Source organism: Lactuca virosa, unplaced genomic scaffold (assembly GCF_052849685.1).
Source record: "Lactuca virosa cultivar CGN04683 unplaced genomic scaffold, Lactuca_virosa_CGN04683_v6 scaffold_22, whole genome shotgun sequence".
NCBI classification, from domain to species: domain Eukaryota; kingdom Viridiplantae; phylum Streptophyta; class Magnoliopsida; order Asterales; family Asteraceae; genus Lactuca; species Lactuca virosa.
This window is the reverse complement of record NW_027629989.1, coordinates 96,951-111,027: the sequence shown is the minus strand read 5'-3', so window position 1 is coordinate 111,027 and position 14,077 is coordinate 96,951. Positions and strand designations below refer to the sequence as shown.

Sequence of the window (14,077 nt, the reverse complement as noted above, 5' to 3'; positions counted from 1 at the left end):
CCTTGAGTACGTCGGAATCAGGAAGTGTTTCATGATTTGTTGACCACCATGAGGATGTCTCGTCAAAAACTATGTTTCTTGAGACGTAACACTTGCCACTGTTAGGATCACAGCACCTCCAGCCTTTTCTCTCTGAATCATACCCAACAAATATGGAACGGATAGCTTTCTTCTCCATCTTATGACGTAAGTGACTGGGTATAAACACATAACATATACAGCCAAATACTCGAAGATGGCTAACATTTGGTTTAATACCAAAGAGCTTCTCAAAGGGCGACACAAAACCCAAATTCTGTTGTGGGATTCGATTTATAACATAAGCTGCAGTGTTCATACCTTCTGCCCAGAAACGACCTGGGACATTTTTGTCATGGATCATGCTGCCACATATTTCAGCTAGGTGCCTGTTTTTACGCTCTGAAACTCCGTTCTGTTGTGGCGTGTTTGGACAAGTTAATTGTCTTCCGATTTTGTGTTCCCTTAAGTAATCAGCAAATTCTTTTGCCAAGTACTCTCCACCATTGTCTGATCTGAGTCGTAATACACGATGCTTTCCATCTCTTTTTGCTTCAGCTTTAAACTCTTTAAACTTACTGAAGGTTTCTGATTTTTCTTTCATGAAGTATACCCATACAAACCTTGAGAAGTCATCGATAAAGGTCACCATATACTTCATTCCTCTCACTGATGGTTGTTTCACAGGTCCGAACACATCTGAGTGTATCAACTCCAAAGGTGCCTTTGCTTGATATGCGGACTTTTTGAAGGGCAATTGGTGAGCTTTTCCATATTGACAACCTGCACACACTAGGCCTTTACTCACTTCTAGTTCTGGAAGACCGCTGACAAGCTTCTTTTTCATCATAGTGTCGAGTTTGTCATAAGCTACATGACCCAAGCGCATATGCCAAAGATCCACATTTTGATTTTTCTTTGATTTATCTACATATGCAGTTTCAGCAGACATCACATAGATAGACTCCGATCTTCTTCCTTTGGCAATTGGGTAAGATGGAGTTTCAAACTCCTTATACACTTTGACATCATTGGGACCAAAAAGCACATAATGACCAGCTGAGGTTAATTGGGAAACAGAGAGCAAGTTCTTTTTCATTCCAGGAACATGATACACACTTTTTAACATCATCTCCTTCTTGTTTTCTTCCGGGTGAAACTGGACATCACCAACGTGGGCAATTTTAAGTTTTGAGTTATCAGCAATCACAACAACTCTAATTCCACCATATTCAACTGCATTTTGAATAATCTTTTTATCTCCCGTCATATGATTTGAGCAGCCGGAATCAACTACCCATTCATCTAACTTGTTCTTCGATTTTTCAGTTGTAGCTGCAAGGGCCATGACATGTTCATCTTGTGCAAAATGTGCTTCAGCATCCCATGCGTCTTCTTCTTGAGCAGTTGCTGCATTGCCTTCTTCCATACGTTGTTGTGGACAATTTATTGCCATGCGTCCTTTTTTACCACAATTATAACATTTAAAAGGAAACTTTTTGTTAGACCGAGAACTTTTCTGCTTCTCCACTGATTGTTCTCCCTTCTCATTGTCATGATTTCTCCTCTCGTTCCGTTTGTGCTTATCATAATTCTTTTTCTGTCCCTGGTTTGAGTTAGCCTTGTACTTCCCTTTACTTCTCTCCACATAAAGGGCTTCATCTTCGGCTTTAACAGAGATGCTTACCATCTGTTTTGCGAGAGCCTCCTGCCAAGAGGTTTTCAAACTCTACCAAAGAAGGTTGGACATACCAACCTTGTATTGCAGCCACAAAGCTTCTAAACTCAGGCTTTAAGCCGTGAATAATGATCCGCTTCATATGAGTCTCAGGAATATAAGACTGTGGATCAAGTTCTGAAATCTCCCTGCAAGTTGACTTCACTTTATGGAAATACTGAGGAATAGACATCTCACGTTGAGACACAGAGAGCAACTCATTTTCCAGAAGTTGCAACTTTGTGTCATTCTTTTTCGAGAACAGTGATTGAAGAGTTTTCCAGTCTTCGACTGGAGTCACAACATCCCGGATGTGTTAAAGAATGTCTTCTTCAACTGTTGTCTTCATAATAAACATCGCCTTTCCCGCCTTGATCTTCCATTTTCGCAGAACCCCATTGTTATCTTCAGCTTCTGGTTGCGCTTTCTCAGTACCATCTACAACCTCCCACAAATCCTGCCCCTGCATGTACGAAGTGATACAAGTGGACCATGTGTTGTAGTTTTGGTTGTTGAGTTTCTTGACACCACCTACTACTTGAAGATCAGCCATGGGTCTAGCTCTGATACCAGATTTGTTAACACTATGTAAAGTGTTTGCAGGGAAATTAGACAACACAGGAACTTTACACAAAAGTTGTGTTACTTCATTATAGAAAAGTGACAAAGCTTGATGCCTAAGAATTTTTTTTTTTTTTTTTTGATTGACAGTAAGCCAGCAATGACACCAATTGACACAAACTCAAAACTTTGTGTTGATACCAGCAGAGAGTTAGAAGACACGACTATATACATGAAGATTGTGGGAAGCCTCATTTATCTCACTTTGACACGGCCTGACATAGCTTTTGTTGTAGGGGTTTTGAGTCGGTTCATGCAAAACCCTAGGAGATCTCATCTTGCTGCCATACGTCGAGTTCTAAGGTATGTGAAAGCAACACTTGATCAAGGAATTATGTTTAAGAGGGAGTCAATGTGCAAGCTAGTTGGTTTCTGCGATGCTGACTATGCAGGTGACTTAAACACACGACGCTCTACAACAGGATATGTGTTCATGTTGGGGTCTAGTGCAATCTCATGGTGCAGTAAACGGCAGCCCACAGTGTCTCTATCCACAACCGAAGCAGAGTGTAGAGCTGCTGCAATGGCAGCCCAAGAGAGTGTTTGGTTGGTTCAACTTCTAAAAGATCTACATGAATGGGAAGGTCACAAGATCAAGCTTTATTGTGACAATCTCTCTTCAATACAGTTGGCTAAGAACCCAACGTTTCATGCAAGAACCAAACACATGGAGGTTCATTATCACTTCATCCGTGAGAAAGTTTTAAATGGAGACATAGACCTTCAATACATAAAAACTTCAGACCAAGTTGCAGACTCATTCACTAAAGGCCTCTCAAGCAAGAAATTGACCAACTTCTGTGAGACAATGGGAATGGTGAATGTTGGCGTTGAGAGGGAGTATTAAAATCCAACACCTAAGACCACGTGCATGACTTGTTGTGCATATGTCTAGCTATCTTTTAATATATGTTTAGTTTGCTTTATTTATTTTCCCCATAAAAGTTATTCTTGACTTTGTCTTTTTAGGTAGTGGGTTGTCCATTATCTTTAGGCTCTTAGTGGAGCAGTTTTTTATGTTTCTGTCATTTTCCTTTCACGTGTAAGCCTTCTTAGGCATCAAGCTTTGTCACTTTTCTATAATGAAGTAACACAACTTTTGTGTAAAGTTCCTGTGTTGTCTAATTTCCCTGCAAACACTTTACATAGTGTTAACAATATTAACTTATTTTAACATATAATTAATGGCGTAAATAAACAAAAAAAAAAATCAATAATTTTTCTTTAAAAACAAATTTTATAATGGGTTTTCAGTAAAAGGTGAAAAAAAGTAAAGAGTTTTTCTAAATTTGAGATTTGATATTTTATTACAAAAATATTTTTCGCTAATTGCCATCTGTTTTTGTTAAACATGGGGATGAATTTTGGGAACATTCTGCAGTTTTTATGACATCATAGGTAAAAATTGAAAAATCATAATCATAACACATAGTTTTTTTTGTTGCAAGGAAGACTTGTGAGAGGTGCAATTAAGTGATGGTGATATATAGGAGTATTACTTTTGAGCAATAGTTGTAATTCTGGAAATAATTTTATGAGGAATATTTCCAGAAAAGATGCAAAGGTTTTCTTTACATAAATTACAAAAAAAATAAAATAAGAAATGATTTGAAAATGATATCAAGCACACCACAAATTTGTCGAGTTATTTTTTTTTTGTTACTATGCAATATGTTTTCCATTCAATTATATAAAAATTCACATCTAATAATTTGCTTTTTGTTGCTTTTAGATGAAGTTATTGCGGAAAAGATACAGAAGAGAGGTTGGGCTTGCACTTCAACTTCATGAAAGTCGGGTCCTGATTTTTTAATCACTTACTTGAACAATACTTTTAATCAAATACCCTTGAATTTGTACTCTTTGAGTTATACTTCATTGTCAGATTTTTTTTTTTTTTTTTTTTTTTTTTTTTGCTTATTTTTTTCTATCCTCTTTAGGATGAGAAACCATCAAGTTGTATGATTATGTTAGGTGGTGACATGGCAAGAATATAGTCAATTAACATACAATTTCCACTTGTTCATTTTCAAAAAGGAGTCGTTACGGCTGTAATGGTAGTGATTCATCTCATGATCACTTACTTAGTGGTGCTCTTAGTTGAAACTTTCTATACTTCTTGTTGCAGCTCTTTGTGATTTCATTTACATTGTATATGCAGGACCAAAATCAAAAGGAACAAGCATCAATGGTTGTTTAGACCTCTTATTAAACATGTTTAAAAGCTCTTTTTTACGCCTAGATTTTAGAATTTAATCCACTCTTGATATTAAAAGGATTGAAATAATACATGTTTAAGTGTCTTTTCAAACTATAGTGTTCTAATAAGTAAAACTCCTACCAGTTATAGCAGTGTACTTTTAACTTTTTCTTATTACAGCATAATACTTTGAAAATCTACCAAATGTAGCAATGTACTTTCAAGATTCAATTTTTTTCTTATTAGAACATTATGCTTTGATTGATATATACCCAGTCAGAGAAGTGAAATTGCTTTGTCTTTTAATTGCATTGCAATAGTTGGCTAGATTTTTGTAGTACAATGTTTTAACAAGAATAAATGAAAGTAGGATGTACGATAAAAAAACAAGTGAAAGTATGTTTCTAATTCATACATTTAACCCCAAACATACATATCTCATATTTCTTATCATCTTATTTCTGCAAAACCATTGAATTTAACTTTTTCATGGGAAAAGATCAAGAGAAGATATGAAATTAAGATGAACCAGGTTACCTGAGTCTTTTCAATTTATTGCTCACTAAAATGTAGAAAAATACTGCAACTTCAGTAATGACCCAACAAAACAATTAAGATATACAAGTATCAATTAAAATCCATAACACTTCCATCTCCAGTGCAATTTTTTGATCAGAAAAAAAAATAGATTGCCTATTTAGGGTTCAAATGAAGGTCAATTAACAATATTCACTTCAGTTGCCAAGATTGTTGAAGAGCGAAATCTATCTAATGTTCCATCCTCCATGATCAGTGCAATAAAACTACTTTGGCAGCTGCCTGGTAGAAATCAATTATATGATGAAATAACTTTTTGGAATATATACATAAACCCTATGAAATCAAGGAAAAAAACAAAGTTAACATACCATCACTACCCATGATTAGTTCCAAAAAAAAATTAGTTCATAAAGAAATGTGTGTTATGTTTCATGTCCAGTTCTATTAGCAGCATACACACAACAATAAACTTGTCCCTCTATAAAATAACATGAAGAAAGTTACATGTGGAAAATTTCTTTTTTCTATTATAAGTTACTGGATTAGTAGAGACCCATCACATCAACCTTTTCCAAAGTCGAGAGACTGACCACTTAACTTAATTTTTGGGTTTTTAGCTGAAAAATAATCATTATCATCTACAACAAGACCAAAAAGACCACCATGTCAATTCAGAGAACGATGATCAACTAGAAAACAGAGAAAGTACAATAGTTCTTTGAGAAATGACTTTTATGGGCCTCTAGAGCTTCTCAAAATCATCCTGTTGTGGGTGCGTGCATTATGTGCACCCTACATATATAGCAGAACGTTTTTCCTATTGTAACAACTTTCTACAGATTGTATGGCAACTTTTAACCTGAAACCTATCAAAACTCTATTCACAAACAATTAAGGTCGCAATCAATACACATATGAGACGATTCGTAACTTTCAAAATTACAATCTTATTGTTAATCAGGATACGGTTTGGGTTGATCCATGAAAATTCAGAGTGGTAAGCTAAATTTATATTTCAAAATATAAAGCATTAAGCTTTAAGTCTAAAAACAAACTTACAAACAAGAACTACGATCAATTTTTGATTGTTCCATTAAATGAAGAATGGAACGAATTTATTATCAAAATCTTGCAGTTCAAATGACATTTGGAAAGTCCCAACCTAACATCTCTTGAGCCATGGTTCTAATGGAGATCACTTCCAACTCATTCTCATTGTGCACTATGTGTTTCTTCTTTTGAAGAAGTCTCACATTGATTTCAACTAGTAACAATGCTTCAATCAACAGGAATCCCCAACACAAAGTCAACGATACTGAATGTGGAATCAACCCTTCTTCTACCGGTATCTGCACTCAAATTTCAAGGTGAACACATGATTATATTGTGGATGATAAAAGATCAACCGTTTCTAAATTGTAATATAATGTGGAAAATAATGTTGATACATACATACATACGTTTATACACATGTATATTCATACATAAATATCAGAATAATCTTAGATATAGCAACGTACTCTCATTTATTTATGTAGTATGGCATCCTACATTCATTTCATTTGATTACAACATGTTCCTTTGTTTTTCTTATTAAAGCAATGTACTTTGAAAAATCTACTCAAGGTAGCATTGTACGTTCAAAACCTTTTCTTATTAGAACACTATACTTTGAATGATCTACCCAAATATAGCAATGTACTTACATTTTTTTTCTTATTAAAACATTATGCTTTGAAAAATCTACCTAATTATAGCATTGTACTTTCAATTTTTTTTTTCTTATTACAACATTATACTTAGATAATCTACCCAGCCATGGGATTGTACTTTTAATTTTTACTTTGAAATTCTACATAACAAGAGCATTATACTTTCAACTATTACTTATTAGAACATTATACTTTGAATGGTCTAGCCAGTTATAGCATTGTACTTTCAAGTTTCATTTTTTTTTTCTTATTTAAACATATACTTCAATAAATCTACCCAGTTAGGGCAGTAAAATTGCTTTGTAATTTAATGTCATTGATAAACTGGGTAGATATTTTGTAGTATAATTTTGTAATAGGAAGAACTAGAATTAGGATGCTATGATAAGAGAGACAGATAGCAATTTACCCGAGTGTAGGCTTAATCCATTTTTTCAGCATCTCTTTTCTGCAAAAATCATTGAATTTAGCTTTTTAAGAGAAAAAATCAAGAGAAGAGAACAAATTAAGATGAACATTGTCTGCATGTATAGTACTTTATTTTCTTTTAATTATTAATTTTGATTTGTGGCTGAAATTTAGTTACCGTCGTATCAATTTTATTATTTAAATCAGTGTGACAAGATCAATGAAGAACACAGAAAGTACCTGTTACAAAGCTTCAAAAAGTTCATCCCTGGAGACTTCTGCTGTTGGCAGCTGTACGAAGCAGTCATATAGTGGGCCTTGTATCTCCGATGTAAACCCACACGACTCAAGAAGTTCCCACGACCCGAAGATAAACAGACCTTTTACCAAAAGAATGCTCTGTGGAAGATGAATTATGCTTGTACCTTGTACATACAACTCTCCTAAATGTTCTAAACATCCAAGTTCCTCAGGTAACTTTTCAAGCAATAAACAATGATCAAGTTTGAGAGAAGTTAAAAATTTCAACATACAAATGCTATCGGGTAGATGCTTAATCTTCATAGATGACAAAGTGAGCTTCCTTAAACTTTCCAATTCCCCAATACCCTCAGGTAACTTTTCAAGCAACAAACAATGATCAAGTTGGAGAAAAGTTAAACGTTTCAACATACAAATGCTACCTGGTAGATGCTTAATCTTCGCGGATGACAAAGCGAGCATCCTTAGACTTTCTAATTCGCCAATACCCTCGGGTAACTTTTCAAGAAGCCAACAGAATATAAGTCTGAGAGATTGCAGATGTTTCAACATACAAATGCTATCCGGAAGATGTTTAATTGTTGTAGATGACAAAGTTAGCTCCTCTAAACATTCTAATTGGTCAAGATCCTCAGGTAACCTCTCAAGTAGCAGACAATCTATAAGTTCAAGAGATTTCAAATGTTTCAACATACAAATGCTATGTGGAAGATGTTCAATTGTTGTAGATGACAAAATTAGCTCCTCCGGACAATCTAACTGGTCAAGATCCTTGAACGTCTCTAGAAAACTGCCTTTGAGTTCAAGATTTCTTAAATGTCTTAACCCACAAATGCTTTGTGAAAACGTCTCAAGGTTTGTGCAAGCACACATACCTACAGAAAGAAGCATCTCAAGATTTCTAGTAAATGAGGTTCGATCTTCTTCATAAAAGCACTTAAACCGAAACTTAGGCAAGTTATTGTCGGGGTGAAGCGGGCATCTTTCTAAGGCCTCCGCAATCAGCTGTAATTCAGCTGAAGGACCAACCTCAAGTGATTCATCCACACTACAAGAAGTATAATCATCTTTGTCAAACAAAAAAGAGCTAAACCTCAAACAACCACTTAAGTCTACATGGACAAGCTTGTTTAGACATCCAATGGGGGTGTGAAGTTCTACCAATTTATGACACTCTTTGAGATATAACTTCTTGAGATTTGGGGTCATCCGAAGGTCAAGGGTCCTCAATTTTGAATGACTAATTTTGAGTTTGGTGAGCTTTTGACATTCATTGGCCATGTGAAGTTCTTCCAAACAACAAGATTCTTGAAGATTTAACTTCTCTAGATTTGGAGTCATCCCAAGGTCAAGGGTCCTCAATTTTGAATGACTAATTTTGAGTTTGGTGAGCTTTTGACATTTATTGGCCATGTGAAGTTCTTCCAAACAACAAGATTCTTGAAGATTTAACTTCCCTAGATTTGGAGTCATCCCAAGGTCAAGGGTCCTCAACCTTGAACCTTCAATGTCGACAGAGGTGAGCTTTAAACATCCAGCGGTCATATGAAGTTCTAGCAAATCATCGCAATAATGAAGAGTCAACGTCTCGAGATTTGGAGTAAGCCCAAGGTCAATGGTACTCAACCTTGAAAAACTGAGGTCAAGAAATCTGAGCTTGTTAAAGACCTAAAATAAGCAAAAAAGAAACAAAATGAATATTGGTGTAATAACAGAACAATGTATGTATAACATTATATAATGAATTATACAGATCAATCGATCAACCATAATTTTACCTTACTTTCTCCACCTTCCCAAAGTTGTACAATTCTGCTGCGAACCATTTTAAGTGCAACAAGATTATTTGCTTGAAACATTGTGGGTAAAGAACTAAAAGGGTAATAGGTCCAATCCACATATCGTAGAGCATTTGGGAAGTCTGAGCCAGCCATACTAAACTCCAAATCACTGGAAGAAACTCCAAAAACAGAAAGAAATCTAAGTTCCTTCATCTTTCTCAGACCTTTTATAAAAATATGAGGATTGAATTTCACTGAGTGGAATCGTATACATCTTGTTGCTTTAGTACCCTGCAATCCAAAATAAGTCACCATGAAACTTGTGTCATAATAACTATAGATGTGTTGGTTTTTTCTTTTACCAAATATAAGTAAACATTATCCTTACCAAATCATTAGCTAATATCTCTTCAATTTCATCTTTAATCCACAATCGGCTATGATTGTGAGGCTCATCCAGGTGCCCACGACGAACAATATTCCTGCCCATTTCTACAATACGGTCATGCATGCCTAGGCAATCACCATCATAATAAAAGTTCTTATAAATAGTTATGAGAGATTTTTGTTCAAGAACTTTTAAACCATTTCTAGCATGAAACCCACAATATTCAAGCGCTTTGATAGCCTCATCTTTCAGCCAATCTTTCATGATGCATGCAACATCTAGAAACATTTCCTTGTAATCCTCCTCTAGAGATATATAGCTTAATTCCAATTTTTTCAAAGTTTGTGTTTCCGGAATCGTTTTTAGTCTTTCTAGGGCATCTATCCATTCGAGATCAGTTTTTCCACAAAGAAACGAACCCAAAACCTTAATCGTCAAGGGAAGATCAGCCGCATAATGTACAACTTGTCTTGATAGCTCTTCATACCCTTGAATTGGAATATCTATCCCAAATGCAAACCTACTGAACAGGCAAATTGCCTCCTCATATGATAGCAGATTGACATCATGAATGAACTTCACTCGATGCGCTACCAGCACTTGCTCATCTCTTGTTGTGATGATAATTACACTTCCCGCCTTAAACCAGTTAGGCTCGCCTGCTAACGCCTCAAGTTGATTTATATCATCAACATCATCTAGAACAACAAGAACCTTCCTATTAGGAATCCTCCTCTTCATCATGCGTTTCCCATCAAAAACACTACTTACTCTCATGTCTTCATTGAAGACATCTGAAAGGACTTGCTTTTGCAAAGAATTTAAACCGGAGAAAGAAGCCTTTTCCCTCACATTTTCAACGAAGCTTGTACCTTCAAACTGAAAGGATATGTGATCAAAAGCAGCTCTTGCTAAAGTTGTCTTTCCACCACCTCCCATGCCCTTGATCCCGATCATACGGACATCGTCACAGCCAATTCCTAAAGATGGTATAAGATTTTCGATCCGGGTCTCCATTCCTACTAGCTTTTCATCAATGTTGAAACTAATGGAACGTAACTCTAGTGAAAGCACCTCAACTATTTTTCGGATGAATTTAGCTTCATGCCTGCATTTTAAAGAAGATTCAGTTAGCTTACTCAAAATCCCATATCACCAGTCACTTTCAGATCTATAATTAACATATGAAAAATTACGTATTAAAATTTGACAATCTAAGATGCCATATACGAGCCATTTATATCCAGGACTCCAGATTATGCAGTAGATCTAAAATATTCAAAATATTGCAGAGATCTAATGAAGGAATTACCCGTCAGCAGTGTTCTTCAACTCCCACCCAGCCAGATCCGCTGCTTCTTTGAGAGCCTCTCTCCATATTCCAGCAGCCTCTTTATTTTGAAGGTCGTAAAAGGCGTCTGCCCCCTCTTGTTTGCGGACTTCCCGTGGTTCCACATCATAGAAAACGGGGTAAGCGGTATGCTCGTTCGACTTCTGACACTCCATTATCTTAACAAGTTCATTCAAGCACCAAGATGAAGAGGCATATCTTTTGGAGAAAACAATGATGTAGAATTTGGAGTTTTCAATGGATCCGATGAGCTCATCACTAATGTTTTCCCCTTTTTTGATTTCTTCGTCGTCCTTGTAAGTATGAATGCTTTTTTGCTTAAGAGCATGATAAAGATGGTCAACGAAGTTCGTACGAGTGTCTTCGCCCCTGAAACTCAAAAATACATCATACTTAAAGATCTTGTGAATGGATGAAGTTGAAGAAGACGCCATTAAAGGTATGATTGAAGGATCCTGATAAAAATCAAATCTTTGTTAAGAAAAGTTAAAATGATTGCGAAGAAATTTTGATGAGATGAATCTGGATGATCATCATAAGCAGATTAAGAAGATAGAAGATAATGTGATCGATGGTGATGGGTGTTGCTGGAAGACTTTTGGACTTCTGTGGAGAAAGCCAGACCACTTGTTTAGTCAAGGAACTGTAAATTTACTGCATTTCTAGTTAAGGCATGACGGTTGTGAAAAATATTTACCATGTTTACCATTTTTGTCAGGAAGAGAAAAGGAAGTGCAGAAGAAGATGAGTTTCAAGAATCTTATTTCCGTTTCCACGTCTCTGTATTTCCCCTTGGCGTCTTACTTTTTTTTTAGTGGGGATATCGACTAAAAAAATAAGACGCAGGTTGATTTTTAGGGTTCTTATTAAAAAAGACAATTTAATTATATATATATATATATATATATATATATATATATATATATATATATATATATATGCGAAAATATATATATTATGCGAAAATGCGAGAACCATTCAATTTTTTACACATGTATTTTGTAATTTATATTATTTTCTAATATTTAAAGGGTATACTTGTAAATATATATTTTTTGAATGTATTTATTAGTTATTGTGGATAATCAAATTTGAAATTTTAATTCAGTTGGTAACTTCTTACTGTACGTAGTGGACCAATTTAGTTTTTAATGTATAGACATTCGGTTGACTCAAATTAGAATTGACCGATTGCAGTTTCGGTTTTTATTCGATGTTTGCGTTTAAAGCCATATTGGATGCTCGTTCAAATAAAAAAAGGTTTAATTCGAAAAGGAAAAAAAAAGAACCGATTGCAAAAGGAATTAGAACGAAACATGAATTTGAATTTGAACTGTGCTGATAATCCGATTGAAATTGAAGATGATGAAGATTATGCGGTTGAAGATTTCATACAGAAACAAAAATTTGATGGAGGTTCATATGTTTATCCATATTCATCAAGCATTCAGAACTTTAATTATTAGTTTTATCGATTCATGTAGTTCATGTTATTTTGTTCCAGATTTGAAGAATCCAATTGAGATACATTCCGGTAAATCATTGAAGATTAAGAAAGATCCCGAAAATGGCGGTGTTTCAAGTGTTGATGTTCTTAGAAACATGGAAAAAGTCAATGAAGGTAGTTGTTTTGTGAGTTGTCGTTAATTCAGTAGATAATACAATCGTTTTTATTGTATCAGATGAGAATAAGGCAATTGAGATTCATTCTAGCAATTCTTTGAAGCTTAAGAAACGCAGAATTGATGATGAAGTAGGCAAGGGCAAAAAAATTAATGAAGGTATGTACATATTCTTTAATTCCACATTCAATTAATATAAGGATGTTGTTTTATTGCATTAAAACACCCTATTAAAGTTTGATTTTTATTATGAAGTAAATTTAAAGAAACTAAGGTATTTCAAATTAAATACAAACTGATTGAATACCTTCTTGCAGTTTTAATCTAATTGTTAATCTAATTGTTAATGTAATATTTGGATATGTTTTGTAGGCTGTAATTCTTTTTCTAGTGATTCAGATTATGAAGATTCGAGTATAAGAAGTTTTAAGAAGTTTGTAGGAAAATCTGATAAAAAAGAAAAAAAAAGATGGTAAAGCTGGTAATGTGAAAGCTTTGTATGCTCGTGTTTCTGTTAATTCTATTTATGGGGCTGTGAAATCTATGAATGATATTCAAAAAGATTGTGTAAGAAGAATTGGTTTTGGGTCATTGCTTGATATGAAGACTCAAAGTATTCCAACGAAATTATGTTATTTTGTTGTGGATTCTTTTGATCATGAGGAGATGGTTATTAAGAGTGAAGGTGGAAATATTCCGGTAACAAGAGAAGATGTGAATAGGGTTCTAGGTTTGCCATTGGGTTATGAGCAAATAAGTTGTTTAGGTGTTCGAGGCAATGATGATTAGTTTGAAATTTGGAAAGACCAATTTAAGAAGCCATTGTCATTAGTAGCTCCTTCTGATTTGTTGATGAAGATAATAGAGCGAAGTGAAGCAGATATGGTTTTCATTGTGAATTTCATAATTCTGGTGTGTACATGTTTCGGATCATGTAACAAACAAGGAGCTTGTAATTTCAAAGTTCTTCCTTACTTGTCTCAATCATCTAAGTTGGATAAAATAGATTGGTGTGCATATGTTTTGAATTGTTTGAAGGAAGAGAAAGTGGTATGGAGCAGAAATGAAATTAAAACATTTTTTAATGGACCATGTGAATTTCTAACGGTATATTCTTTTAAATTTTTTGATTTCTTTATATAATAAATAATATTCATATCATTATATTTTCTAACTAAAGATGTTTTTTGTAGTTGCTATATGTTGACAGGATTCAATGTCAGCAAATGCCATTTTTCAGAAGATTTCCTGTAATTAATTTCTGGACATCAGATCAACTTAAGTTTAGAGAAAGCAAGGAATTGGAAAATGGTGGTTTCGGTTATGGTGTTGTTGCAAATTGTAATGAAGATTTTGAAAGTGGATCGATATATGTAAGATTCATTTTTTATTTGTATATTTTCTTAAATTTCGGATTAATTTTTATTTTATTTATTTTTTAAAAATTTTCAGGATTGT

General features: G+C 34.5%; 1 protein-coding gene and 1 pseudogene across 2 annotated transcripts; one reads left to right on the top strand and one right to left on the bottom strand.

Annotated features, from left to right (window-relative positions):
* The first annotated feature begins 2,456 nt into the window (after positions 1-2,456).
* On the top strand, positions 2,457-3,203 carry LOC145142552 (secreted RxLR effector protein 161 pseudogene; annotated as a pseudogene).
* Positions 3,204-6,003: 2,800 nt separating this feature from the next.
* LOC145142576 (disease resistance protein RPV1-like) lies at positions 6,004-11,592 on the bottom strand. 2 transcript variants are annotated; one of them, XM_079074789.1, is made up of 6 exons: positions 10,959-11,589; positions 9,647-10,754; positions 9,256-9,549; positions 7,457-9,145; positions 7,218-7,256; positions 6,004-6,445 (listed from the first exon to the last, which is right to left on the bottom strand). In XM_079074789.1, the coding sequence occupies exons 1-4, from the start codon at positions 11,429-11,431 to the stop codon at positions 7,460-7,462; spliced, it is 3,561 nt and encodes a 1,186-aa protein (XP_078930915.1). In that variant the 5' UTR covers positions 11,432-11,589; the 3' UTR covers positions 6,004-6,445; positions 7,218-7,256; positions 7,457-7,459. The 2 variants fall into 2 exon arrangements, with proteins under 2 accessions (XP_078930915.1, XP_078930916.1); XM_079074790.1 differs by lacking the exons at positions 6,004-6,445; positions 7,218-7,256 and having other exon boundaries at positions 7,457-7,668; positions 7,750-9,145; positions 10,959-11,592.
* Between the last annotated feature and the right edge of the window lie 2,485 nt (positions 11,593-14,077).

Excerpts from the sequence above, each read along its gene's own strand:
- LOC145142576 (XM_079074789.1), bottom strand. The coding sequence starts at position 11,431 with ATGGCGTCTTCTTCAACTTCATCCATTCACAAGATCTTTAAGTATGAT. Across the intron at positions 9,550-9,646 it reads AGATATTAGCTAATGATTTG|GGTACTAAAGCAACAAGATG; the intron begins GTAAGGATAATG and ends TTTGGATTGCAG. Across the intron at positions 9,146-9,255 it reads GGGAAGGTGGAGAAAGTAAG|GTCTTTAACAAGCTCAGATT; the intron begins GTAAAATTATGG and ends TGCTTATTTTAG.